The sequence below is a fragment of the Notamacropus eugenii genome, chromosome 4 (assembly GCF_028372415.1).
Source record: "Notamacropus eugenii isolate mMacEug1 chromosome 4, mMacEug1.pri_v2, whole genome shotgun sequence".
Lineage (NCBI taxonomy): Eukaryota > Metazoa > Chordata > Mammalia > Diprotodontia > Macropodidae > Notamacropus > Notamacropus eugenii.
This window is the reverse complement of record NC_092875.1, coordinates 463,932,792-463,958,836: the sequence shown is the minus strand read 5'-3', so window position 1 is coordinate 463,958,836 and position 26,045 is coordinate 463,932,792. Positions and strand designations below refer to the sequence as shown.

The window sequence follows — 26,045 nt, the reverse complement described above, 5'->3', positions numbered from 1 at the left end:
ACTAGCTGGGTGACCCTGGGGCACGTCATTTAACCCTGTTTGCCTGAGTTTTTTCATCTGTAAAATGAGCTGGAGAAGAAAACAGCAAACCACTTCAGTATTTTTGCCAAGAAAGCCCTAAATGGGATAAAAAGAGTCAGACATCACTAAACACCAGTAACAACAATGGTAGAATCCTGATTTTTCAGTTGTGAAAAGGAAGGCACTGTAATACATTAGAAAGAGCATCAGTTCTGAAATCAAAGAGCCAGGGTTCAAATCCCACATATGATGCTTACCACCTTTGTGACCTTGGGCAACCTGCCTATCCTCCCTGGGCCTCAATTTTCTTATCTGCAAAATTAGGGGGATGGGTTAGCTGACTTCTGAGGGCTCTTCCAGTTCTAGCACTCCAGCCCTATAACAACAAGTTTACAGAGCAGCTATGTGGAAAAGTGGATAAGAACTCCAGGTGGGGAGTCAGGAAGACCTGAGTTCAAATCCAACCTTGGAAACTTATTAACTGTGTGATCCTGGGCAAGTTATTTGACACTGTTGGCCTCAGTTTCCTCCTCTGTAAAATGAGCTGGAGAAGGAAGGTCAAACCACTCTAATATCTTTGCCAAGAAAACCACACATACGGTCACGAAGAAGCTGGTCACAAAGAAGCTGGCCACGACTGAAATGATTGAACAACAGAAGGAGCGCACAACAGCCTACCTACCCAGAGAACGGAGTTGTATTTGTGATCTCCCTCAGACCTGCCCCTTCTCCCAAATTAAATGCAGCTCCTCATTGACAAAACCCCAGTGTTAGCTTGATGATTCCCTCTCCTTCACCACCTCCCACATCAAATCAATTGCCATGTCCTGTTGATTTTTCCTCTGTACTACCTCTCACTCTCATCCCCTCTCTCCACTCATATGGTCATCACCCTTAGTCCAGATTCACATCACCTTTCACTTGGACCCTTGTAACAGCTTCCTCACCAATCTTCCTAAAGCCCCCCCTTACCCTGGCCCCTTCCATCCTTTCCAGTATTCTTATACTTTACACCTCCCCTCTCCTCCATGTACTCTCTGATCCAGTCACTTAAACACAACACTCCATCACCAACTCCAGGTATTTTCCCTGGCTGGTCCTGGTGCTTAGAATTCTCTCTCTCCTCATCTTCACTTCCTGGCTTCCTTGGCTTCCTCGAAGTCTCAGCTAAAAATGTCACCTTTTGCAAGATTCTCCTGATTCCCTGTATTGCTAGAGCCTTCCCTCTATGGATTATCTCCAATTCATCCTGTGAATAGCTTACTTTTACATAGTTGTCTGCATATTGTCTTCTCCATTAGATTATAAAGTCCTTAAGAGTAGGGATTGCTTTTTACTTTTCTATGTGTCCCTGGTATAGGACCAAGCAGATAGTAGGCACTTAATAAATTTCTCTGGGCATTAGCCTATAGGTTATCCTTGCCAGTTTCATTCATTCTCCCCAAATGCTAATTGTACAAAACCATCTCAAACAGAGAATAAGTAGGCCCATTTATTCAAGTAGATAGCAGACAGATAAAGTTATACAAATTAGAACATGCCAGAAAATGTGTCAGAAAAGACAAGCTTTTTGATGGAGATAAAATGAGATCTCAGCTCAATCAAGAGAAAGGTTCAAGAGGATTTGGATTTCACTCAACAGGAAATTCCCTGAATTCTATAGTGAGGCAAGCCGGATATCAAGGATATATTAGTAAGTCAGCTTCTTGTACATGTCTACAACTTCCAGAATCTTCACTCTGTCTCCCCTTGAATTAGTCCATAGTATGTCTGAAAGAAAATGAATGTCTTCTCTTTACCAACTCCTTCCCTCATGTAGGTTTGTGGTCTTATGTCAGCATTTTCCCCATGAATCTACTCACATCGGAGCACTAGTACAGAAAATTCCTCAGGCTTGAAAACCTGTGTCACAAACATATAAAAACATAAAAGATACATGCCAAATAATACACAAACACAGGATAATTTGAGAGAGAGAAGTATCAGCATATGGGGAAATAAAGGGAAAGTCTCAAGTAGAAGGTGATGCTTAACACAAACTCTAAAGAGAAGTAGAGATCCCAAGAGGCAGAAGAGAGGAGAAAATTCAGTTGAGTCATGGAGTATAGCCTGTGCTAAAGTCCAGAGATAGGGAACAAAATGTCATCCCTGAAGAACATCAAGAAAGCCAAGTTGGCTGGACTATAAAGTGTGTGAAGGGAAGTAATGCATCATAAGACTGGAAAAGTCAACTGGTTTGGTCTATGTTCCCTAATCCCACTGAAGAGTTGGCATTTAAACCTAGAAGCATGGGAGCCATTGAAATGTGTTGAATAGTGTAGTGACAGTCAGATCCGTGTTTAGAAACACTACTTTACGAGTTGGAGGGAAGAAGGATTGGAAAGGGTGGGACGCAAAGCAAGGAGACCAATTAGGACACTGTTGCAATAATCCAGATGAGAGACAATGAGGGTCTAAATTAGAATGGAGACAAAGTAGAGATGACTTACATATATGTGAAGGATGCTGTGAAAGAAGAAGCAACAAGCAATTAACTGGAGATATGGAAGAGAAAGGAGTCAAGGATAATGCAAATTCAGCTAGAGATTATACTGAAAGGAATCTTAAAGCTCACCAGGGTGGTTGCTGCCAATTATTTTTTTCAAATGAATCATCCCATTAGCTGAACCAAATCATGATTATGAGAGAAATAATTATTTCTTCTTAGATTAATAACTCAGTTTTTCCCCTTTTCTAATTTCTTAACTAGGAATCAATCAGTGTGGTAAATCTCTCTCAAAATCTTACCCAGACTAAAGATCTAATGAAAAAAACAGTAAAAGAAATTCTAAGTTTAAACAAATGGGTGGATTTCTGCTCATTGTGCTTCCTGGCAGGTCTTGGAAAATGATGATTCTCCTTTTTGTCAGACAGGTGATATGGAAATGAATAAGTCTCTTTGCCCAAAACTTTGGGTACCCCAAGACCCCCATTAGAATTAGCCCACATCTTATTATAATATTCATCCTCAAATTGTTAGCCAATCAGAGTTGATTGACACCCTCAAGAACACCCACTATTCCAAGGGTATATAAATGTAAGTCCACCATCATGAGAGTGCCACTGATCTCTTTTTATTAATAAATATCCTAGCCTGGGGAGGAGCCAAGATGGCAGAGTAGAAAGATGGACCTGCTCTAGGTCTCCCCCCATAGCCCATAAAATACCTGTAAAAATGATTCTAAACAAATTCTAGAGCAGCATAAGCCACAAAACGACTGAGTGAAAGAGATTTACAGCCGAACACAGCCTGGAAGGCTGACAGGAAAGGTCTATTGCTCTGGTCTAGTAGTGGAGCACAACTCAGCCTGGGACATGTGGCAAGGACAGGACTGGAGCAGGCTTCAGGGTGCAAAATCACGGTAGCTGCTGTGGTTCCCAGACTTCTCAACCCACAAACACCAAAGACAGCTTCAAAGATTAGTGAGAAAGCTCTTTCACCTGGGTAAGAGGGGAGCTCAATCTGGCCCCAGCCCTGGGCTCAGGGCAGCAGCAACCACTGCAGCAGCAGTGTCCACTTTGGGAGCCCTCAGCCTAAAGTCTCTGGGGGAATTAAGCTGCCGATCTGGGTCTCAGTCCTTAGTGGAAATTCTCTGGTGAAGAGGAGCACTGTCGTGGTGGAGATGGTGGAGGCTCTGGAGAGGGAATCCTACTTGCAGATCCTGAGCAGAAAAGAGTGTTTGTGGTTGCTCCCAGACCAGAGGGCAGGCCAGAAGAGGAGTAAACTCCTCTCCCTTGATTGTGCCACCATGGAGGAACTGGGAACTTACAGGTCTCTAGACTATACTTTCCACTTGAAAAAGGACTCAAAATTCAAGTAACTGGCTGGGAAAATGCCCAAAAAGGGGGGAAAAAATAAGACTATAGAAGGTTACTTTCTTGGTGAAAAGGTATTTTCTTCCATCCTTTCAGGAAGAACAAAGCATACCATCAGAGGAAGACATAAAAGTCAAGGCTTCTACATCCAAAACCTCCAAAAAATATGCAATGGTCTCAGGCCATGGAAGAGCTCAAAAAGGATTTTGAAAATCAAGTAAGAGAGGTGGAGAAAAAATTGGAAAGAGAAATGAGAGCTATGCAAGAAAATCATGAAAAGTGAATCAAAAGCTTACTAAAGGAGACCCAAAAAAATGCTGAAGAAAATAATACCTTTAAAAATAGACTGACCAAAATGACAAAAGAGGTCCAAAAAGTCAATGAGGAGAAGAATGCTTTAAAAAACAGAATTAGCCAAATATAAAAGGAGGTTCAAAAGCTCACTGAAGAAAATAGTTCTTTAAAAATTAGAATGGAGCAGATGGAAGCTAATGACTTTATGAGAAACCAAGAAATTATAAAACAAAACCAAAAGAATGAAAAAAATAGAAGATAATGTGAAATATCTCATTGGAAAAACAACTGACCTGGAAAAATAGATACAGGAGAGATAATTTAAAAATTATTCATCTACCTGAAAACCATGATCAAAAAAAGAACCTAGACATCATCTTCCAAGAAATTATCAAGGAAAACTGCCCTGATATCCTAGAACCACAGGGTAAAATAGAAATGGAAAGAATTTACTGATCACCTCCTGAAAGAGATTCCAAAAGGAAAACTGCTAGGAATATTGTAGTCAAATTTCAGAGTTTTCAGGTCAAGGAGAAAATATTACAAGCATCCAGAAAGAAAAAATTCAAGTATTGTGGAAGTACAATCAGGATAACATAGGATGTAGCAGCTTCTACATTAAGGGATAGAAGGACTTGGAATATGATATTCCAGAAGTCTAAGGAAATAAGATTAAAAACCAAGAATCACCTAACCAGCAAAACTGAGTATAATACTTCAGGGGGAAAAAAATGGAATTTCAATGAAATAGAGGACTTCCAAGCATTCTTGTTGAAAAGACCAGAGCTAAATAGACAATTTGACTTTCAAATACAAGAATTAAGAGAAACATGCAAACATAAACAGGAAAGAGAAGCTTTAAGGAACTCATTAAAGTTAAACTGTTTACATTCCTACATGGAAAGATCTTATTTGTAACTCATGAGACCTTTTTCAATTTTAGAGTAGTTAGAGGGAATATATATATGTAGGTGTGTATGGGTATGTATGTGTATAGTATATATGTGTATGTATGTATATGTATGTATGTGTGTGCATATACACATACACGCACACACACATACACATACATGGAGGGCACAGGGTGAGCTGAATATGAAGGGAGAATACCTAAAAAAATAAAATTTACTGTTGAATGGAATGTACTAGGAGTAAGAGAAAAGGAGAGGTAGAATGTAGCAAATCATCTCACATACAAGAGGGAAGAAAGAGCTTCTACAATGGAGGTGAAGAGGTGGGAGATGAAAGGAAATAATTGAGCCTTACTCTCATGGGATTTGGCTTAAGGAGAAAATAACACTCACTCAATTGTATATGGAAATCTATTTTACCCTGCAGGAAGTCAAAGGCAAAGGGGATAGAAGAGGGAAGATGATAGAAGGGACAGCAAATTAGGGAAAGAGATAATCAGAAGCAAACTCTATTGTGGGAGGACAGGTATAAATGAAGGGCAGGGTAGGACAGGGGAAAATGTGGTTAGTGGAAGTGCTTTGCATTGTTACACATGTATTGAATTGCTTGTTTTCTCAGTAAAGGTGAGTAAGGAGAGAGGGAGAGAATATGGAATTCAAAGCTTTAAGAATGAATATTAAAAATTGTTTTATCATGCCACTGGAAATTAACCTATACAGACAATAGAGTATAGAAATCTATTTTGCCCTACAGGAAAATAGAGGGGAAGGGGGATAGAAGAAGGGTGGGTAATAGACTGGAAGAGCAGGGGAGGGGGGGGGTGCATGCTGTCCGGGGGTGGGGCTGGGGAGAGATGGGGAGAAAATTTTGAATTCAAATTCTGGTGGAAGTGAATGTTAAGAACTGAAAAAAATAAATAAATTATATATTAAACATTAAATAAATAAATATCCTAGCCTTATTAACAAAATGATTAAATTACCCAGAAACTATGTCTCTTGAACTTTTCAAACATCATCATTACAATTAGTGGAATCCACTGCAGTCATAGAAATACCATAACCACAAAGGCTGTATATCCTTTAAGAGTAACAGTGTGGTCTAATAGTTAGGGCACCAGACTTGAAATTATAAAGCAGTAATGATGTTCTCCTATATAAAAATCACTTAACCTCACTGAGACTCAACTCCCTAGTCTATAAAATGGAATTAAAAAATACTTTTTTCATCTATCTCATGGGGTTATTATGAAGAAAGTTCTTTTTAACTTTAAAATATGAAATAAATATGATATGATATGAATATGATAATAAGGTATCATTATCATCCATCAGTCATTTCTCCTATGTGCCCTATTGGTCACAAGGAGCAGGTACCAGAGGAGAAAGAAGGAATAAATCTGTCCTAACCCTTAATGTCTACTGGATGGAAAGCTCCAAGTGTGCACCCTGCAGCATCTTCTTCCAACACAACGTACACATATTTGTATATATACATATATACATATGTGTGTAAAATATTTACATACACACCACATCATAATAGTTACAAAAAGACCTCCTTTTTTTTCACATTGCTCTCCATTTGACAAAAGTGCCAAAGACTGAAGGATCTGGCAAAGGGGGCTTAAAAAAATGGGAGAGGAAAGTGGAGCCCAGTATTAGCTGCAGGAGCATGCAAAGGTAGACAATGGTACCAGTCCATAAGGAAAATGAGCCATGGTGAGGAAAAAAAATCCAGAGGCAGAGGATTGGTATGGGGAGCTCCCGAGCTGGAACTTCAATTCATGGAACATACTGACCACTCATCCATAACTCAGGATATTAGATAGTTACCTGATTAGGGTAATTAGATGGTATAGTGGATAGAGCACCAGTGCAGGAGTCAGGAGGACCTGAGTTCAAATCTCACCTCACATACTTGACATTCACCAGCTGTGTAACATTAGGCAAGTCACTTAACCCCAATTGCCTCCTCCTGGGTCATCTCCAGTCATCCTGATGAATATCTGGTCACTGGATTCAGATGGCTCTGGAGGAAAAGTGAGGCTGGTGACCTGCACAGCCCTTCCTCACTCAAAACAAAGTCAAGTGCAAGTCATGACATTATTTCTCTGATGGCAGGGTCTTCTTTGGCAACAAAGGACAAACACACACAGTAACGAAAAGTTGAGTAACTTGCTCAAGTTTGCACAATTAACATGGGTATTAACAGGTATTACACAAAGGTCTTCCTGATGCCAAGGCTTTTAGTTCATAGTAAATTCCATAGCCCTGCAATCTGAGACTCATAGCTTTCCCTAGCAATGTAGCTCTCAATCCCACAAACATGAATGAGTTGACTTAGGTTCCTCCAACTGCTTCAATTTAATTCAGTTCAGTTCAATTTAACAAGCATGCATTTGGTCCCTTCTATCAGCTACTGTGCTAATTTCTAGGGATACAAAAACAGTAAGAAAATACTAAACTTCCTGAGAAAGAAGAGGAAATGACTTATTTAGAGACTGGTGGATGACTACAACACAGATCTCTATCTGATGACATCTATGTAGTAGACCTCTTTATTTTTTTTTATATGCAGGTGGCTCTGTGGGAGGGGGTGGGATACACTGGGAAATAAAGGTGATGTAAAGCCCAAGAAAATCAACAAATGAACAAAAACAGTAACTTTCTCCTCAAGAAGTTTACATTCTACCAAGCGATGTAACTTGAAAACTAATAAGTAAATATAAGATAATTTGAGCAGAAAGGGAACACTAACTGGAAGGATAAGGAAACAATTTGTGGAGGAGGTGGCAGCTGAGCCAAGCTTTATTTAAAAATTCTAAGAGGCAGAAGTGAGCAGACATATGCACATTATACACGACAGATAACTTGTACAAAGGTGTGGTGGTGGGAAATGGAATACTGAGTTTAGGAACAACTCCTGTCTAGCCTTGATTAAAACACAGAAGGTGGACTTCACCTGTATGCTCAATAACAAGTTGCTCACCTTCTCAAGAAGTGAGCTGGAAAGAGAGAAAGGGAGACAATTTAGAGCTCAATTTTTTGAAATGAATATTTTAAAATTTTTACGTGTAATTGAGGAAAAAAGTAAAGAAGAGAAAAAAAAGAAAAGAAAATAGAATGTGTGAAAGAAAATAACATGAAATAAACCTAGAAACAGAGATTGGGGGTGGAGAGGAATAAAATTTTTGGGACAGTGACAAGGCTAGAACTGTGCTTTAGGAACAGTCTTTTAACTGCTGTGTGGAAAATGAATTAGAAAGGGGAGAGACTAGAAGAAGAGAAGCCAATTAAGAGATGACTGCAATGACTCAGGCAAAAGATGATGAATCTAAACTAGGACAGAAGCTGCAAAGAACACTGATATTAGAGATACCGTGCAGAGAGAATTGAGAAGATTTGAGAATAGATGGAATTGGTGGGAAAGACGAAGAAGCAAGGATCTGAAATGACTCTGAGGTTGCAGAGTCACCCGGTGACTAGGAAGTTAGCGCTGCCGACAAAATAAATTACAAAACTTGGAGGAGGGCTGAGTTTCAGTGGAATGATTTCCTTTTCCTTTGGATACGTTGAGTTTGAAATGCTGGTGAAACATCCAGGTAGAAATGTTTAGCAAGCAGCAGGCAGTGCAGAATTGGAGTCCAGGAGCTAGATTAAAACTGGATATGTGGATTTAAATTTATCATCTATATGGAGAGGATAACCAAGACCACAGTATCTGATGAGAGGCCAAAAGAATGAATAGAAGTAGAGGAGGGAAGGGAGAGGAAGGGATCCAATAATAGAGCCTTACAACTGATGAACTAGATAGATAGATAGATAGATAGATAGATAGATAGATAGATAGATAGATAGATAGATAGATAGTCAGACAGATAGACAGAGTGAGTGAGTGAGTGAGTGAGTGAGTGAGTGAAAGAGTGAATAAATGAGCATTTATTAAGCACTTACCATATGCCAGACACTAGGCTAAGCAGATATATAGACAAGATCATTCTTACCCTCGAGGAACTTACAGGGAAAAGACAACACATAAAGGGGAGCTGGAAAGCAGTGGAGGGGATATTGGTACAGAGGCAAGGAGGAGAAGGAGAAGTCTGGAGAGTCAAGTCACAAGGCTGGAGACACTCCTGAAAGAATGGCTGAGAGCAGAAAGACATGGACTCATGTAAAGTGAAGTCAGCAGAACCAGAACATTGTACACAGTAACAGCAACACTGTACAATGACCAGCTATGAATGACTTGGCTATTCTCTGCAATATAATGATTCAAAACAATTCCAAAGGACTCATGATGGAAAATGCTGTCCACATCCAAAGAAAGAACTGATAGAGTCTGAATGCAGATTGAAGCATACTATTTTCACTTTATTTTTTTCATGGTTTTTTCCACGATCTGTTTCTTCTTTCACAACAAGACTAATATGGAAATATGTGTTTTACAAGATTGTACATATATGACCTATATCAGATTGTTTACCCTCTTAGGGACGAGGGAGATAAGGGAGGGAAGGAGAAAATTTGGAACTCGAAACTCTTTTAAATGAATACTAAAATTTGTCTTTACATGTAATTGGAAAAAAAAGAAATACTATTAAAGAAAAAAAAGAAGGGGAAAAAAAGAATGGCCCAGAGTGCAGTCAACAACCAAGACAGAAGGGCCTCAGGCTCTCAGCAGGTTCTCCAGGGTAGGGAAATGATTCAACAAGATTGAAAAGAAACCATAATGAAGTTATAAAGAGAGCCAGGAGAGATCTTTGATATGAAAGGAGGGAGTTTATTTCAAAAGCTGCAAAGAAGTTAAGTTGGTTGAAATCTGAGGGATAGCAATTGGGTTTAGCTATTAAGAGATTTCTGGGAGCCTTGAAGAGAGAAGTTTCAGTCAAGCTGTGAAGCCAGAAGTCACATTGCACATTGAGTCACCAGGCTGTGAACCTAGGTGACAAGAAGGGTTGTGGTGACCTCAAAAGGAGGAAGGAAAGTTGGAGGAGGGCTCAGTTTAAAAGAAAAGATAATGAGTGAGTCAACATATTGAAAAGTGAGTGGGATGGGAGGAAACGGAGGCAATTAGTAGACACAACTTTTTGTAAAGGAGTTTGGCTGTGACAAGGAGGAGCGGAGAGACTAGAGATCCCTATAAGAACAAAGAAGAGGGTTAGGAGGAGCACAGTAGGAGGAAACAGGGATAGATTGGAAGTTGTGATCAGAGACCAACATTTTAGCATTCAGGATCATGAAGGATACAGTGAAATCTAAGATAGGATCATGCCTGTAAGTAGCTGAGACACAGGCCATGAGAGCTGAGATTCCAAGTCTAGGGTAATGGAGAAGGTATCAGCATGTATATGGAAGTTCCTGAGTATAAGGATCAGGGTTAGGGCAGAGGAAAAGAATGTGACCCAGATACTAAACCTCTTGGAGGAGGAGGAGGAAATGACTTATTTAGAGATTGGTGAGGGACTGCAACAAAGATCGGTATCCAATGATGTCGATGTAGTAGATCTCTTTAGTTTTTGATATGGAAAGTGACTCTGTGGGAGGGGGTGGGATATACTGGGAAATATCAGCGATTTAAAGTCCAAAAGAATCAGCAAAATTTAATTTTAAAAAATTTCTTCTAGTCGGTTAATGAACATTTATTAGCATTTATTAAGCCATTACAATGTATTAAATAGGCTCTGTGCTAAGCACTAGGGACATTTTTTTAAAGGCAAGAAATAGTCATTTTCCTCAGGGAACTCACCTTCGAATGGGAGACCACATGCAAAAGACTAGGTATACACAAGATATAAGCAAAGAAGATAAAAGCAATAGGAAAGGGAAAAGCATTAGCAGCTGAGGGAACCAGGAAAGGCCTTCTAAAGAGAGTGTGATTTAAACTAAGTCTTGAAGGAGCCAGGGAAACTAAATGGCAAAGATGAGGGAGACCCTTATGGCACAAGGCAATGCAAAGGTGTGGAGATGGGAGATGTCCAAGGAACTGCAGTAGGTCAGAGTAGGGCTGGATCATAGAATACATCCAGGGGTGCAAGATATAAAAAAGCTGGAAAGGTAAGAAGGGGCAAGTTACGAAGAGCTTTAAATGCTAGAGGACTTGAAGTAGCAGGAGGCTCCAGGGACCAAATCCTTGGAAGGAGAGGCTGAGGTTGGAGGCCTGTTGTCCAGAGTTCAATGATGGAGAAAGGATGGGTAGGTGCTAGCAGGAGAGGCTAGACTGTGGCCTCCCATATGGCTGCCATTCAGCAATAGTGCAAGACTGATAGAGGTATGGAATCTTTATTCACTGATAACCCTCCTATTCAGACCCTCAGCAGCAATGAAAGCCTGAGGCCTGTTGGGGGACACAAGGCAGAGCAGATGAGGACTCTACACAAGGCATTACCTTAGGGAACTGCAGGTTCATAGGAGAGAAATACTGAAAACCTGCCTGGTCTGGCATAACCATATTTATCACTTGTGGAGGCTCTGGGTACCCCCTAAATGCCAGTGTACACACCACAAAATTCTTACCTTGCTTCCGAGGGATATATCCACCACAACAGGCAACCTAACAAAAATGGACGCCAGCACTATGGGTCCTGTATGCAGGAAAGAAGTCAATTCAATAAGAACAAATAGGGGTTGGGGTAAATTCTCTAGTGATTGATTAATTAACTGCTTTTTCACTTTTTCTCCAACTATTGTCAGTTTTACATAAAGACATTCTATGACCCACGTTCCAAGGCTACAGTTCTCTAAGAAAGAAATGAACCTTTTCAGTATTGTTGCAAATCCCCACGACAACAAAGCAAGAAACAGCTTGGAGAAGAGGCCATAAATCATCGCTGACAGAAGGTATCAGCCCCATCACCCTGAAGCTTAGCTCATCACAACAGCCTTCAGCCCCTCAGAAATGTAGCTTCAAACCCGCAGCCCACAAACGAGTACTTTCAAACCTCAAGGTCTCCCAGGAGAGCCACCATCTAGTTTATGCCTTTTTGGACAGTTTTTCGAAGGAGTAAGCTTGCCAGCTTCATCTGAAATATTTGCATAAGTGAATCTTCTGTCTGACAGTTAATAGGAAAAAGGAAAATACAGAATACAAAAGGAAAACAAATTTAACTCTGGGATGCTGACTGAGATATATGATTTTTAAAACAATTCTTAAAATCCAAAATGCCCAAGGCTGATAGTGTGATTCTCTTTTATATCATTTGATAATCTTTTCTCATAACATCAGCCTCATCAGAAGTACCAACACGTGAAACTGATGGGGAGAGATTGTCTGCTCTGTTACTAAGGCATCATTCGGTGATAAATTCATTGCAAACAATGTCTGGAAAAAGCCTGTCTGGCCGTTTCTCTTCAAGTTGCTACATTCCTTGGATATTCAAACACAGAAATATGAGGCATTACCAAAGATACAAGCAACATATCATCCCATTTAGTATCACAGAATCATAGAACCTTAAGAGATCATCTAACCCAATTTCCTCATTTTACAGATGGGGAAACAATCCCAGAGACATGAAGGTCCTTCCTTAAGAGACCACAGTAATGTCAGCCTAGCTCTCCTGATGCTTTGTCTAGTACTGTTTCTGCTACATCTCACTGTGCCTCTGTACCTCATCATTCTGGTTTGAGTGGTTTGGGATTTGGGAGAAACTTAGTCCATCTTCCATATGAGTGGATAGGGACAACCTAACATCTCTAGCAATCGGTCCTACAACTTTCACTTGAAGACTTTCAGTGATGGATAACTCAATGCCCACCTAATGTTTGTTGTCCATTCTACTTTGGGGTTACACAAATTGTTAGGAGGTTTTCCCTTACAACAAGCCAACATACAAGTTTCTTTCATTTTTATTCACTGCTCCTAATTCTTATTCTAAAATAATCCTATTCTCTTTTCTCAATAAAAGTCTTTCAGTTACATGAAAAGAATGAATATAACACTCCCTCCCAAGTTTAATATTTTCTAGGCCAATGATCTCCAGTTTTTTCAACTGTTCCTTATGGATTTCTCCTTCCCTTACCACCCAGCCATCCTGGAGGATGTAAGGTGGCAGATCTGTTCTGCCCTAATTATGCCAGTCGTGGAGTGGTATACCCTCTGAGAGATTACCAAGACACCAAAGAAACAGGGACCCACACCAGCTTGGTTATTAATAGATTTTATTATGATTAATTAGGCAGATCAGGGGAGTTTATTCATAAGAAGCCAGTTGTCCTTGGCAGTAGCAGGACAAGGTAATATCATGGATCCCCTCATCAACCCCAGGCCAGGTGAGATATTATACAGAAACAGAGCAAAGAAGGCATAGTGCCAAGAAGATCCAAGGTCACATGCAGATTCTCCCATAGTATAATTGGAGCTTCTTTTACTGTTTACATTTACTCAGGGAATTTACATTCTCTGCGAAGTCAGAGGTCATGTTGGCATGTTCTGGCTACTACCAGCAGCCAGAGTAGCAATATTACCAGGTCAGGCTGCTACAAGACCCAGGGCTGGTCCAGGGCCCTCTATTGGCTGGGAGATCCAGATGAAGTATTCTACATATCCAACATCCATCAAGAATGACTAAAGTCCTACACTCTTAGTCCTTGCCCAGCAACAATACCCTTAGAAACTCTGACCTTGATTTTTCATCTACCACCCACTACTACTATAGCTAATGATTTTCTTCCATTAGTTTCTCTCTCTATCCCTGGATTAATCTCTAGCCCATTAGGAGAAAAGCATCACCAACCTCCACCTCTTGTTCTCTTATCCACAACCTCTTCAATACTACCTCACTCATGTCCCACTTCAACCCTCCCCACCCCTTCCATTGGGCCCTCTGGAATTCCTGTTCCTTAATGAGCAAACTTCCCTCTGTCCTGGACTTCTTTCACTCATGCTTATTTCATCAACCAGCTCCCACTGAGACCTGTCTCTCCTCTATATTCCTGGATCTCCTCTCCATCACTAGTTATCCTTTCCACCTACATACATGCTCAACACATCGACCCAGAATGGGAAATAAAAGTATTCCTTACTGCTCAATGTAACTGCCAGATTTTCCCTTTACCACCATTCTTCAGCAACTTCTTTCCTTAAAAGTTCATAGTATCCAAAATTCTCCCCCTCCACCCCAAATATAAATTATAGTGGTTATTGTATACTAGCCCTAAGGTCATTCTCACTACTTTATCATGAGTTCAGCACCTGAATCACTATTTTCTGCTCCTCCTCAACTCCTGCCCTAATGCTAGGGTACTTCAACATCTATGTTAATGCTACTTCAAACTTCCCAATCTTCCAATTCCTCAGTCTCCTTAAAACCTACATGATGCTATTTTACTCCACCTCAGCCACAAATAAGGATGGACATACACTGGATCTCAACATTATATATAGACGTTCCAGTTCCCAACTCTGGAATTTTTCTATTTGACCACATGACCTTATATCTTTTCCTGTCTCCCTATGTCTCACCCCTCTTAAATCCATTCCTTACTACAATCTAGACCCCCCCCAACCTTTCCACTGTTTAGTACTTTCTACTTCTATTTTGATTCATATTCTACTGATTTCATTCCCTATCCAAACTTGAGCTTACAATCAGCAAACTTCACACTACACTATCCTCTGTGTTTTCATGCCTTGTAAATTTGTCCTATGACACTCATCACTTGCCAAACTTTGTCCATGGATGACTCATACCATCTACCTCCTCTGCTCCCTCATCATCTGCTGCTGAACAAAGCTAGAGGCAATCTCTTAACTGCTCTGAACGGGTAAATTATAAACAGATGTTATCCAACTTCAACTGGGCCTGGTCTGAATCAGAGCAGTTCTTTGGTCCTCCCTAATTGATTCCCTGTGACTATCCCCAAAACCTTCTCTTCTCTCTTCAGGACTGCTAAACATCCTCCTCTCAGCTAAGGACCTTGCTTCTTCTGTGGCTAAACTGAGTTCATGTAGTATGAGCTCTCTCTTAATCCCTTCTCTTCATCTTAAAAATGAATTAAAAAAAAAACAACCCTTGACACCATGCCCTACTTACTCCTAATTTCTTCAGTCCCTGATAATGAGGCAACCCTTCTCCTTGTCAAGACCAACCCATTTATATGTGCCTTTGATTCCATGCTCTTGTCTTTCTCTATCTATGTTTGTGTTCTGCTGTCTGAGTCTAAAACAAAATTAAAAAGAAAAAGAAATGATGCGCAAACAAATTTCAGAAAAACCTGGAAAGACTTACATGATGCTGAGTGAAGTGAGGAGAACCAGGAGAATATTGTGTACAGTATGCAGTAACAGCAACATTGTGCAAAGACTGACTGTGATAGACTTGGCTCTTCTCAGCAATACAGTGATCCAAGACAATTCCAAAAGACTCATGGTGGAAAATGCTATGCACATTCAGAGAAAGAACTGTGGAGTCTGAATGAAGACACTGTTTTTCATTGTTGTGTGTGTGTGTGTGTGTGTGTGTGTTTCCTTTTGTTCCAGACTCATGTGGAAATATATTTGACATGATTGCACATGTATAACCCATACCAGATTGCTTGCCATCTTGGGGAGGGGTGGGTTAGGGAGAGAGGGAGAAAAATTTGAAATTCAAAATCTAATAAAAACGAACGTTAAAAAAAACAAAAAAATACAATTATCAAAATATATCTTTAAAAAACAAGTTGATAGATCTCCTGAATAAGCTGGACAGTTTCAAAAATAAAGTGTAGAATTTAATATATACTTTTTAAAAGCAAGAAATATAAACTAGAAGATTAATGGTTTCATATGCAGTTTGCTTTCTGTGTTCAAAACAAAACAAAACTTTCATTAGACTCAACTCTCCCCTCAAGCTATCCTTTTTTATCTCTCCTCCCTTTCTCAGCCAAACACCTAGAAAAAGCTCAGGGCATCCACCTCCTTTCCTCTCACTCCTCAATGCTTTGCAGTCTAGCTTCTGACCTCATCACTTGACTGAAATTGCTTACTCCAGAGTTACCAAAGTTCTCTTAATTGCTGAATCTGAAGGTCTCTTATTCTGTTCTCATCCTTCTTAATTTGCATCTGACATGGTTGACTGCCTTTCCTTCTGGATATTATCTCATCTCTGGACTTTTATAATGCTACTCTCTGCTAGTTCTCATATACCTGTCTAACCACTCATCCTCAGTTGTCTTGGCTAGATCTTCATCCAGATTTGGGGGGGAGGGGATGGGCAGCTAGGTGGCACAGTGAATAAAGTGCAGGACCTGGAGTTAGGAAGACTCATCTTCCTGAGTTCAAATCCATCCTCAGACACTTCCAAGCCGTTTGATTCTGGGCAAGTCACTTAATCTTGTTTGCCTCAGTTTCCTCATTTGTAAAATGAGCTGGAGAAAGAAATAGCAAACCACTCCAATGTCTTTACCAAGAAAACCTCAAATGGGGTCACAAAGAGTCAAAAATGATTGAAAAATGACTGAACTGAACAGCAGGCATTTCCTTGGGGTACTCTGAAATCAGCTTGAAGTGCTCTCTATTAAATTTTCAGTAGAAACATTTACATATTAGAAATTAACAAAGTCTACCAATCAAGGTTTGATGAATCTATTATTTTGTTATTGGCTAGACAAGAAAGTGATGGAGAAAAGGTTAATCATACAACTTAAATTTTAAAATATGTCATGCATACTTTTTTTTCTGGAGAGTCACTTGTTAAGTATTTCCCAGCATACCCCTAGGAGTTTCCCAAGGCTCTATCCCATAACTTCTACTTCTACTCTTCTATCTCTACCTGCTCTCTTGGTGACTTTATCAGCTCCACAGGTTTAATTATTATCTCTATAATTTATGTATGTATGTATGTATGTATGTATGTATGTATGTGTTTATGTGTGTGTATATATGTGTAGCACTAATCTCTTCTCTTACCTCAATCTCCTATCACCAATTGCCTTTTGCCTATTTCTAACTAAATGAATCATAAGCATCCTAAATTCAAGACGCCCAAAACAGAATTTATTCTCTTTCCCCCAAAACTCATCTTTCTTTCCAACGTCTTGATTTCTGTCAAAGGTATTAGCATTTTTCAGTTTCCCTCATCCATTACCCTCTCACCTAGATTCTTGCAACAAGCTTCTAATTATTCTCCCTTATTCAAGTCTTTCTCTAGCAAACTCCTGGCAAAGCAATTTTCCTTAAGCACAGATTTGCTTGTCATCATGTCACTCTCCTGCTCAAAAAACAATGGCTTCCTATTTCCTTTCAAATAAAATATAAACACTTTCTCTAATTTTTAAATCCCTTTAGCACCTCGTCCCAACCTATCCTTCCAACCTCATTGCATACTCCTGCTCTCATCCTCTAAGATCCAGCAAAATAGTCTTCTCTCTGTTCCTCACACAGAACCCTCCATCAGCCTGTGAACAGTCTCTGAACTAGTTATGAAATAGCTATTCTATGCCTAGAATGCACTTGCTCTTCACTTTTAACTTATGTTTCCTTCAAGACATAGCCCAAGCACCACTTTCTATGTGAAACTTTTTGTGATCCCCTCAATTGCTGGTGCTCTCCCTCCAAACTACCTTTCATTTAACCTTGTATTTATTGGATATTTATTAGATATATATTCAATAGATGGATATATATGCATGTGCATAATATATGCAAAAATATTTAATGTATGTGTGTATATATACGTATGTATTTTTGTCTTCTCTATTAAAAGAATGAAAGTAGAGCTTTCTTGAAAGTAGGAATTATTATATTCAGTGTATTTGTATGACCAGCACCTCACACAATGTCTAATATATGTTGTTGTTATTCGGTCATTTAGTTGTGTCTGATTCTTAATAACCCCTGGACCATATTGTACTTGGGGTTTCTTGACAAAGATACTGGAGTGGTTTGCCATTTCCTTTTCAGTGGATTAAGATTAACTGAGGTAAAATGACTTGCCTAGGGTCACACAGCTAGTTAAGTGTCTAAGGCCAGATTTGAACTCAATTGCTCCTGACACCAAACTCAGTACTCTATCCACTGAGCCATCTACCTGCCCGCACACAGCAGAGGCTTAATAAATACTAGGTAATTGATTGATTGATTGATCCTTTTGTGTATGTGCTTTTGAATAGCATTGCTAAAACATACCACTCAGAAAAGAGTCCAATATTCCAGATATGATATGACCAGAGCAGACTATAGCTGGGTGATCACCTTCCCTATTCTGTATGCTATACTTCTATTAGTATAAAATCACATTAGCTTTTTCAGCTGCCATGTTACACTTTTGACTCATATTGTTTGAAAAACACTAAAATCCCCAGGTTATTTTAATAAGAACTAAATCCTGCACTTCTGCAAACTGATTTCTTAAAATCTGGCACAAAACTAAATTTCTCCCTCTTAAATTTCATCTCCACTAAAGTTCAACCTGGATGCCTCATGTTAGAAGGGAGGTAACCCTGGATTCTCATAAACAATAGCAGTAGAGCACAAGTTCTAACAAATCCTATCAAGTTAGAAAAGGTTGGAGTAAGAGCCTGGAAACAGAGTGTTAAGAAAAGACTGGTCACATTATGTTCATGAAGTTCACAATTGGTTAACCAACAAGTGATCATTTTTTTTGCCATAGCAGCTCATGACAAATGTCCACTAAGGCATGAGAGAGTTGTGACTCACACGAGTGAAGGAAGGATCTGGCTCTCTTTCCATTGCCCTATGCCCAACATGGCATCTGAACATTTTTTAGACCCAATCCCCAGCAAAATAACTAGGAATTCAATAGCCAGACATTTGTTAAATCATTACTAGAGATTCTCTATAAATTGAATTGAATAATTCCATTATCAAATGTGAATGTTGATTATAAGGGTTCCACTTATTCTTCTTCCTTAGAAAGGATAGATGATGCAGTCATAGAGCAACTTTTTTTAAATTTGTAAATATGGAAAACAATATTTGTAGCCATTTATACAATGTTGATTTGGAATTTGATCCTTATGATGTTCGTCTGAACTGAACTATAAACTGCAAGTGAAATTCAACAGTTAGGAAGGAAGAGAGCTTAATATGAGTATCCATAGAGACCTGACTATCTGCATAGGATGCTCTGGTAGCACTAGAGGTATTAAACTACCTGTATTTACTTGAGTATATTGCAACCTGGTAGGAGCCTGTCTACTAGCCACTCAAAGAGTTCTGAGACTAACCAGGCACCTTCTGTGAGAAGACCTTTTCTTTCCTTGAATTTTTGATGAAACACAAGAGTCCCTTATTCCTAAATCTGTATAAATTGTCTTTTATATTATCCATTAGTACTGGACAGAGGACTGGATTATGAGTCAGAGGTTCAAAATCCAGCATCAACATTTACTAGCTAGTGTACAGGTAAGTCACTACACATTCTGAGTCATGTTCCCTCATCTGTAAAATAGGGAGGTGGGGAATAATATTTGTACTGCGTATCTCAGAAAGTTGATTTTAACACCTTAAAGGGCCAGAACTGTTGTTAATACTTGCTGCTATTGTTATGTTCCCTGAACATTATTTTAAGACTCCCCAAACAAGAACTAAGGGATAACGATAGTACTTTTAAATGCCAACATTTAGGGCTCCATTTTAAAGGCTAAAATTTTTGTTTTCCTCAGGGATAACTCATCTCTAACAACTTCCATTTGCTCATCTGAAAGTAATTATCGTCTTCATGATTATTTCTCTCGCTGGACACAGAGTACCCCAGAGGACTTGCTTCGTTGGAGCAATGATTGGATCCCATACCCATAGAGGCCAAACCATGTGACTTGTTTGTTTCCCTTCAGTTTGCCTGTGTGCACACACACTCGCATACACCCACACAGAAGCAGGCATCCACTTATATTCACTAATGATGATATTCAGAAAACAGTTTCCCATTTTCTAAAAGTGTCTTTTGTTGTTCATCATTATCACAAGGAGCTTATATTTTTCCTACTCAATTCTCAAGATCTACATTGCCTTGAAAAAGAGTTTTAATCATTAAAATCATACCAGACTAAAACCATGCATCCTTCTCACTCTCCCCATACTTGAAGCTTCATTCACAACCAGACACTTCATCTCATGATAATGTTCTACTTTGATTCTCAACCACATCTTTGACAGTGATGCTCAGTAATGGAATTCTTAATAAAAAAAAAAAAAGATAAGAACTAGCAGGATCATGTGATATAGGTCCCTGATTAAGCATGATTTTAAAATTATTCTGTTGAAAAGACTCTTCTTCAGACATGCCATTTTCTTCCTGAATTAACTTAATCAGTTACCACAATACGATAAAAGCAATTATTAAAAACACTTTATTACATATAATTTGTACATGCTGAATTAGTTTTTTGTGGGGTGATTTTTCTGGATTGTGATATTGTCTATTGAAGCTTGTCTAGATCTAATTTTTCTTAGGACACTCCACATACAAAAATACAATTTTCCAAAGTAAGTTGAGCTTTTATATACCCAGGGACACAAGAGTTGGACACATAAAATGAAGTGGAGAGAGGATATAGATGTTTCAGTGTCATACATGGTTTAACTTTCAACACAATAACTCTTACTATATTCTCATAACTCTAAACTGCAAGAAAAAATTTCACCATCCTGAGGTGAGACTGTAGGCTTAGTGTGATTCTGCAGTCAAACTCAAGAGATGGGTGTGTGATCCTTTTGTGGAAAAGTGGGAAAAATGAGTAACTGGGAAGCATCTTTATAAGCACTTCAAGAGAAAGGAATTGCAGGAAGTTCCTCGAGGACAGTCACAGAGTTTCCCAATTCTGGCTCCTTTTCTTATTGCACATCGTTCTCCAGCATCACACTGTCAAAACCAACACAACATGTTAATTTACACCATGGAAAAATTGAGATAAGTCACAGCTCATCTTGACACATCACGTAAGACTTTCCCACACTGAAGTGTGTAGCAAAACTTTCCCCAAAAATGTATAAACATGAATGTTGTAGACATGCTAATACATAGAAGTATGATTTCAGCATAAGAAAAAATAAAAATAAATAAGTGGGCACTCCTTGTCCCTCCCCATTTGGCCAGCTAAAGACCCATTTCTCAGATCCATTTCCTGACCACCAAAATGGGGTGGGGAGACACAAGTTCCTTTCTTTAGTCAGAAAAAAAGTTACATACTGAGATGTTGATTCAGATTTACAGTCTCTCTCATCTCACAGTCACTTCCCTTTCTCCATAACTTCTTCCTGTTCTTTTCCCAGGTTTCCTTCCCTAAACTTTTCAAAGATCATACATAGAATATTTATTTAGCATTGGAAAATCAGACCATTTTTTAAGCAATAAATTGTATTGGAAGGGTAGTGGGGGGAATGATAGTATTGCGAAAGGTTAGATCAGCTAAAAAAGAATTTCCCTGGACCAAAAACAAGTAGGTTATCTATAGGAAATTCTCCTTTTCACAATTCTTTCCGCCCCTCCACCCATCCTTCCATCCCTAATAGAGGACTGTCCTTTCTTTCAAACGCATGAATCTTCTCTTATCATATTTGTGTGGGGATAAAGAGATCAGCCAGAGATATTTTTCAGAAAATATTGGAGAAAACGAATGAAGGGAAATGCAAAAGGAACTTGATTCTGGAGCCTACCACAATCTGAGTCATTTAACAATTTAATGCAAACAAGAATTTACTCTGGGAGGAGAATATGAGAGCAGCCAACAGCACATAGGATTCATGGTATGTTTCCTCCCAGACCCCAAGAAATCAAGCGTGCCTGTGTGGGGAGAAGTTGGGGCGATGGGGAGAAAATCCCCACCTGCTCACCTTAGGGACTTGGCCATACTTTTTCTCGTAGATCCGAATGCGTTTACTTTTCAGCTTCTTCAGGACTTCCTGCAGTGCTCCTATCTGCAACACACAGATTCTCAACTTTGGGCAGGTCGAGGAGCAGCTGTCTGCCCCAGGAGTCTAACCTAAATTAAAACCCTAGTTCCGAGGCGGCGCTTGCCTGGACTCTAAAAAAGGGGCTTTACTCTGGGACCCGGTCTGGAAGAGAGTCAGGATTGCTCTTTTGAAAAATGATGCCTAGGACTCCGGAGCAAAGAACTTCAGAAACATCATCCAATGCCTTGAACTTCCACCCCTTCTCTCCAAGAGCAGTTCGGGCGTGCCGGACTTTTTCTAGTCAGCTCAAGATGTGTCCTCTGTGCAACCCAATATTCGCGGTCTTACACTTAGGTGCCTAGAGAACTTTGAAAGCTACTCATCCGTCTTCTAGGTACTGGGGATGGGGGGCAGCCAGTGGAGCAAAACATAAAGAGACCATGGGGCAGAGTCGAGACAGGAGACCAAGAGAAGAAAACACTTACCAGTTCCTTTTCATGGGAAGTATCCTCCACAGTGGAGTAGATATCCAAGGCTCTAGGCTGCAGCCCGGAATCCTCCTGGCAGCTGACTCCGAGCAGGAGCAGTAGCAAGGTTGCGCCCAGAAGGGGTAGCTGCCTCAGGCGGGAGCTCTCCATGGTTCTGAAGTCCTACACACCTTAGGGACCCTCAGATTTTATACAAAATCTCAGACTCGAATGTGGGGGAGGGAGGCAGGAAGAGGAAGGGGGGCTGAGACGGAGGGGCTGGGTCACCTGTCTGTTGGCAGCGCCTCTCCAACGCTTGACGTCAATGCCCCCCGGGCTCTAAGCAGCCCAGGAACCGGGGTTTTGCGCACAGCTGAAGTGGGGCGGGGGAAAGGGCGGGCGGGGGCGGGGGAGGGGGCAGGAAAGGACCCACTGTCTCAAGGCTCCAGACAGAAGTACAGTAAGCGAGCACCGCACTTCCACTGGGGTAGGAGCCCGAAGCTAGGCTGCAGAGGATAAGGAAATGGAAAAAATCTTCAGGGCAAAGAACAGACACAAGTCTCCCTCACTTAGCAAAGGAGGACTACAATATTCTACAGCTACAACCTTGCACCTCCTAGCTTATAGAGAAGGCAAAAAGATGTTCTGTCGTTCACTCAGCAAGGTTTATTGAGCACCTGATACACTTATAGTACTATACTAAAATCTCTGTTCCTATATTAGAGGAATGATGGAGAGGGTGAGGGGAGAAGGAGCGGGGGGGAGGGGAACAAAAAAGTCAAAGAGGTATCTCCTCCACTCCACAGACAGGTGTGCTACTGAGGTGCGTGTCATGCTGGATAAACTGCCGGGGAAAATGCAGTGTTCCTCTGGCAGTCACAACTTAATTCTTAGCTGGTCTACACAGTGTTCTGATTTTCCCTAGGGCAAGTCAGATTCTGAGAGAAATTTCAGGGTGTTTCAGGTACCCAGACAGCAGTCTCGAAAGTGAAAGTGATGAAATTCCCACTTCCAGAAGTGTCCCCAAGGTACAATATCCAGCAGGAAACGAGGCTTATGGGAGATTTGTGGGGAAGTTTGTATTAAAGGAAGTGGGATTTGAGGAACGAGTCAAAGGGCTCTGACTCCAGGATCCTGCCATCCGCGTTGATCATCTTATTCTTCCGAACATGAGTTCTCAGTCCTTCAGTTATTCATGCCTTTCTATTACTTCCATTTGTCCATTCTTTGGTAGTTTTACCCCCAGTTTTTCATATCAAATAGCAACTTCTATTATTCTAGTCCTCTCTTAAAAAAAAAAAAGCACAAGGACAGCTTCAGAAGTTACCATGAAACTAGACCCTAACTCTGCACCATATTGGCAAAAAAAAATACATAAATAAAAGTAAAATCTTTAACCATTGATAATAGAGACCCAGCTGACTTGGCATTTCAGAGATGGAGATTCAGCTTTTAAGAAGAGTTAGTATGTAATATCTATATAGCACTCCATATGTCAAATATTTATCAGTTACTCAAATGCAACCCATGAAAGGATTTGCAAAAATATCAACTATTCTCACAAATAGTACAAGATATTTTCACTAGTTTATGAAGAGCCATATGTTTTCTTAATTAGTTCAATATGAAAAAGGGTCTAACACTCTCCACACCCACACATAGAAACACTCCATGTGAATTCTCCATAACAACAACAACAACACAGGTGACATCATTCTTTACTATCTAAAGCTGTCAAGGCTTCAGCTATGGTTTTAGCAATAGACTATTTGTTTTCAAGGATCTGTCCAGCTAAGTATGGAGCAGCTCATCATCAGAAATTTGATGGCTAAGTATCAATTTTTTTGACCACTAAGACTCATGAAAGAGATAAAAATGCAAAATTGCTTCAGTTAATCATAATCCCCCTTCCAATTCTGTAGTGATGGTGAGGGTCTGGAAGAAAGGGGAGATCATGTTAAGACTCAAATAGAGTTGTTAGCTCTAAATGCTTTATTTTTACAACTGATATGCTTAAAATGTAAAGTTTGTCCAACGACCAATTAGTTGGACTACTGGAGGAAGTGAATCATAGCTATTTTAATATTCTCAATATAAATGGAACTGGAAGATATAAAAAAAAATGTGGCTAAATGGAATGATGGCAAATATATTCTTCTCAGACAGGCAAACAAAGTTGGGAGTGTTAATTTCATCATGTGCCCAAAGGCAACAATAAATATAAATTCATGGAACACGTGGTCAATTCACTTTGCAGTATCCTTCATGGGAATAAGCAGAGCTCAAACTAAGATAGAATGACTGGGGATTTGTCTCAAGGTAATGAAATTTAAAGGGTGCTGACAGCATTTGCAAGCTCTTCAGAAATATGGAATCAATTGAACTTAGAACCTAGCTGCTAAGAATATCTAATTAAAATAGGAAGTATCAGATGCTTTTCATCTTTCTCAGTAACTGCCCCCTAGGTAATAAGCTCGACATCTGCCTTACCTTTCAGTTTCTACTTTCCTCTCCCACACCCCACCATGCAGCCTTCCCAGGATCATTTGAGGGTGCATTTTGTATCACTTCATTGAGTGCAAAAAACTTTTTTCTGGTTCAGAACAAAAGTAAATAGACCACCATGATGATAATTGTAGTTTCTATACCAATTATCTGATATCAAAAAAAATGAGAAAGAGAAATTTCAGTAAAATTTAAGCTTCTTGAGGACAGAGGCTGTCTTGATTTTGTATTTGTATCCCCAACATGAATACAGTGCCTGAAACATAGTAAGTGACTAATAAATGGTAATTTTTTCATCTCAGTAAAATGTTTCTGAGAATAGTTTATGCATGATTAAGGTATCCTTAATGAAAATTTGAAAAGGTTAAGAGGAGATCTTTGCAAATGATTTTTTTTTAAATAGCAGAACATATCATCCTAGTAACTTAGGTTGGCTGAGATACAGATAAGACAAAATCCTACTGCTTCTTGGCTTGGCTGTTGACTTGACAAAGCAAAATGTAGCATTCTCAAATAAGCTCTCTCATGTATATGTTAAGATTATAAGGGAGGCAATGTGGTGTAGTAAAAATAATGGATTTAGAGTAGGAGGAACTTGGTTTAAAGTCATCTCTGCTACTTACCTTGCGAGTGACCATGGGCAAGTTATTTAACCTCTCTGGGCCTCAATTTCCTAATCTAGAAAATGAAGTGTTTGTACTAGGTGATGTCTTGGGTCCTTTCCAGTTCTAAATTTATGATTTCATGATCCAGTGAAGATTCCATGACAGATGTAACCATGGAGAAAACTATTCTACAATCTATTGAGCATCAGCATTTAGTAAAGCATTTATCACTAGAGGTGAAAGTGTCATAGAGGATGTCACAACTCATTTTCATACCCCCAAAACCCAGCCTTTCTCTAACTTCTCTCTTTTTATTGTAAGGGTGCTGCCATCCTTGCTTCAACTAGGTTTGTCACCTCGGTGTCATCCTTGATTTTTTGCTTTTCCTTACACTCCATATCCATTCATATGCCTCCATATTTCTTGTATTTATCACCTTCTCTTCATATTCATAGTTATCACTCCAATTCACATCTTTATCACCTCTTACCTAGACCATTATAATATCCTCCTGATTGATAACTTTGTTTTCCAGCCTGTCCCTGCTCCA

At 39.7% G+C, this 26,045-nt stretch overlaps 1 protein-coding gene across 2 annotated transcripts; it reads right to left on the bottom strand.

The window, feature by feature from the left end:
* Window positions 1-20,358: 20,358 nt before the first annotated feature.
* CARTPT (CART prepropeptide) lies at window positions 20,359-22,664 on the bottom strand. 2 transcript variants are annotated; one of them, XM_072599554.1, is made up of 3 exons: window positions 22,404-22,664; window positions 21,859-21,942; window positions 20,359-20,887 (listed from the first exon to the last, which is right to left on the bottom strand). In XM_072599554.1, the coding sequence occupies exons 1-3, from the start codon at window positions 22,554-22,556 to the stop codon at window positions 20,780-20,782; spliced, it is 345 nt and encodes a 114-aa protein (XP_072455655.1). In that variant the 5' UTR covers window positions 22,557-22,664; the 3' UTR covers window positions 20,359-20,779. The 2 variants fall into 2 exon arrangements, with proteins under 2 accessions (XP_072455655.1, XP_072455654.1); XM_072599553.1 differs by having other exon boundaries at window positions 21,859-21,938; window positions 22,400-22,556.
* Between the last annotated feature and the right edge of the window lie 3,381 nt (window positions 22,665-26,045).

Excerpts from the sequence above, each read along its gene's own strand:
- CARTPT (XM_072599554.1), bottom strand. The coding sequence starts at position 22,556 with ATGGAGAGCTCCCGCCTGAGGCAGCTACCCCTTCTGGGCGCAACCTTG. Across the intron at positions 21,943-22,403 it reads CTTCCCATGAAAAGGAACTG|ATAGGAGCACTGCAGGAAGT; the intron begins GTAAGTGTTTTC and ends TGTGTGTTGCAG. Across the intron at positions 20,888-21,858 it reads AGTATGGCCAAGTCCCTAAG|TGTGATGCTGGAGAACGATG; the intron begins GTGAGCAGGTGG and ends TGGTTTTGACAG.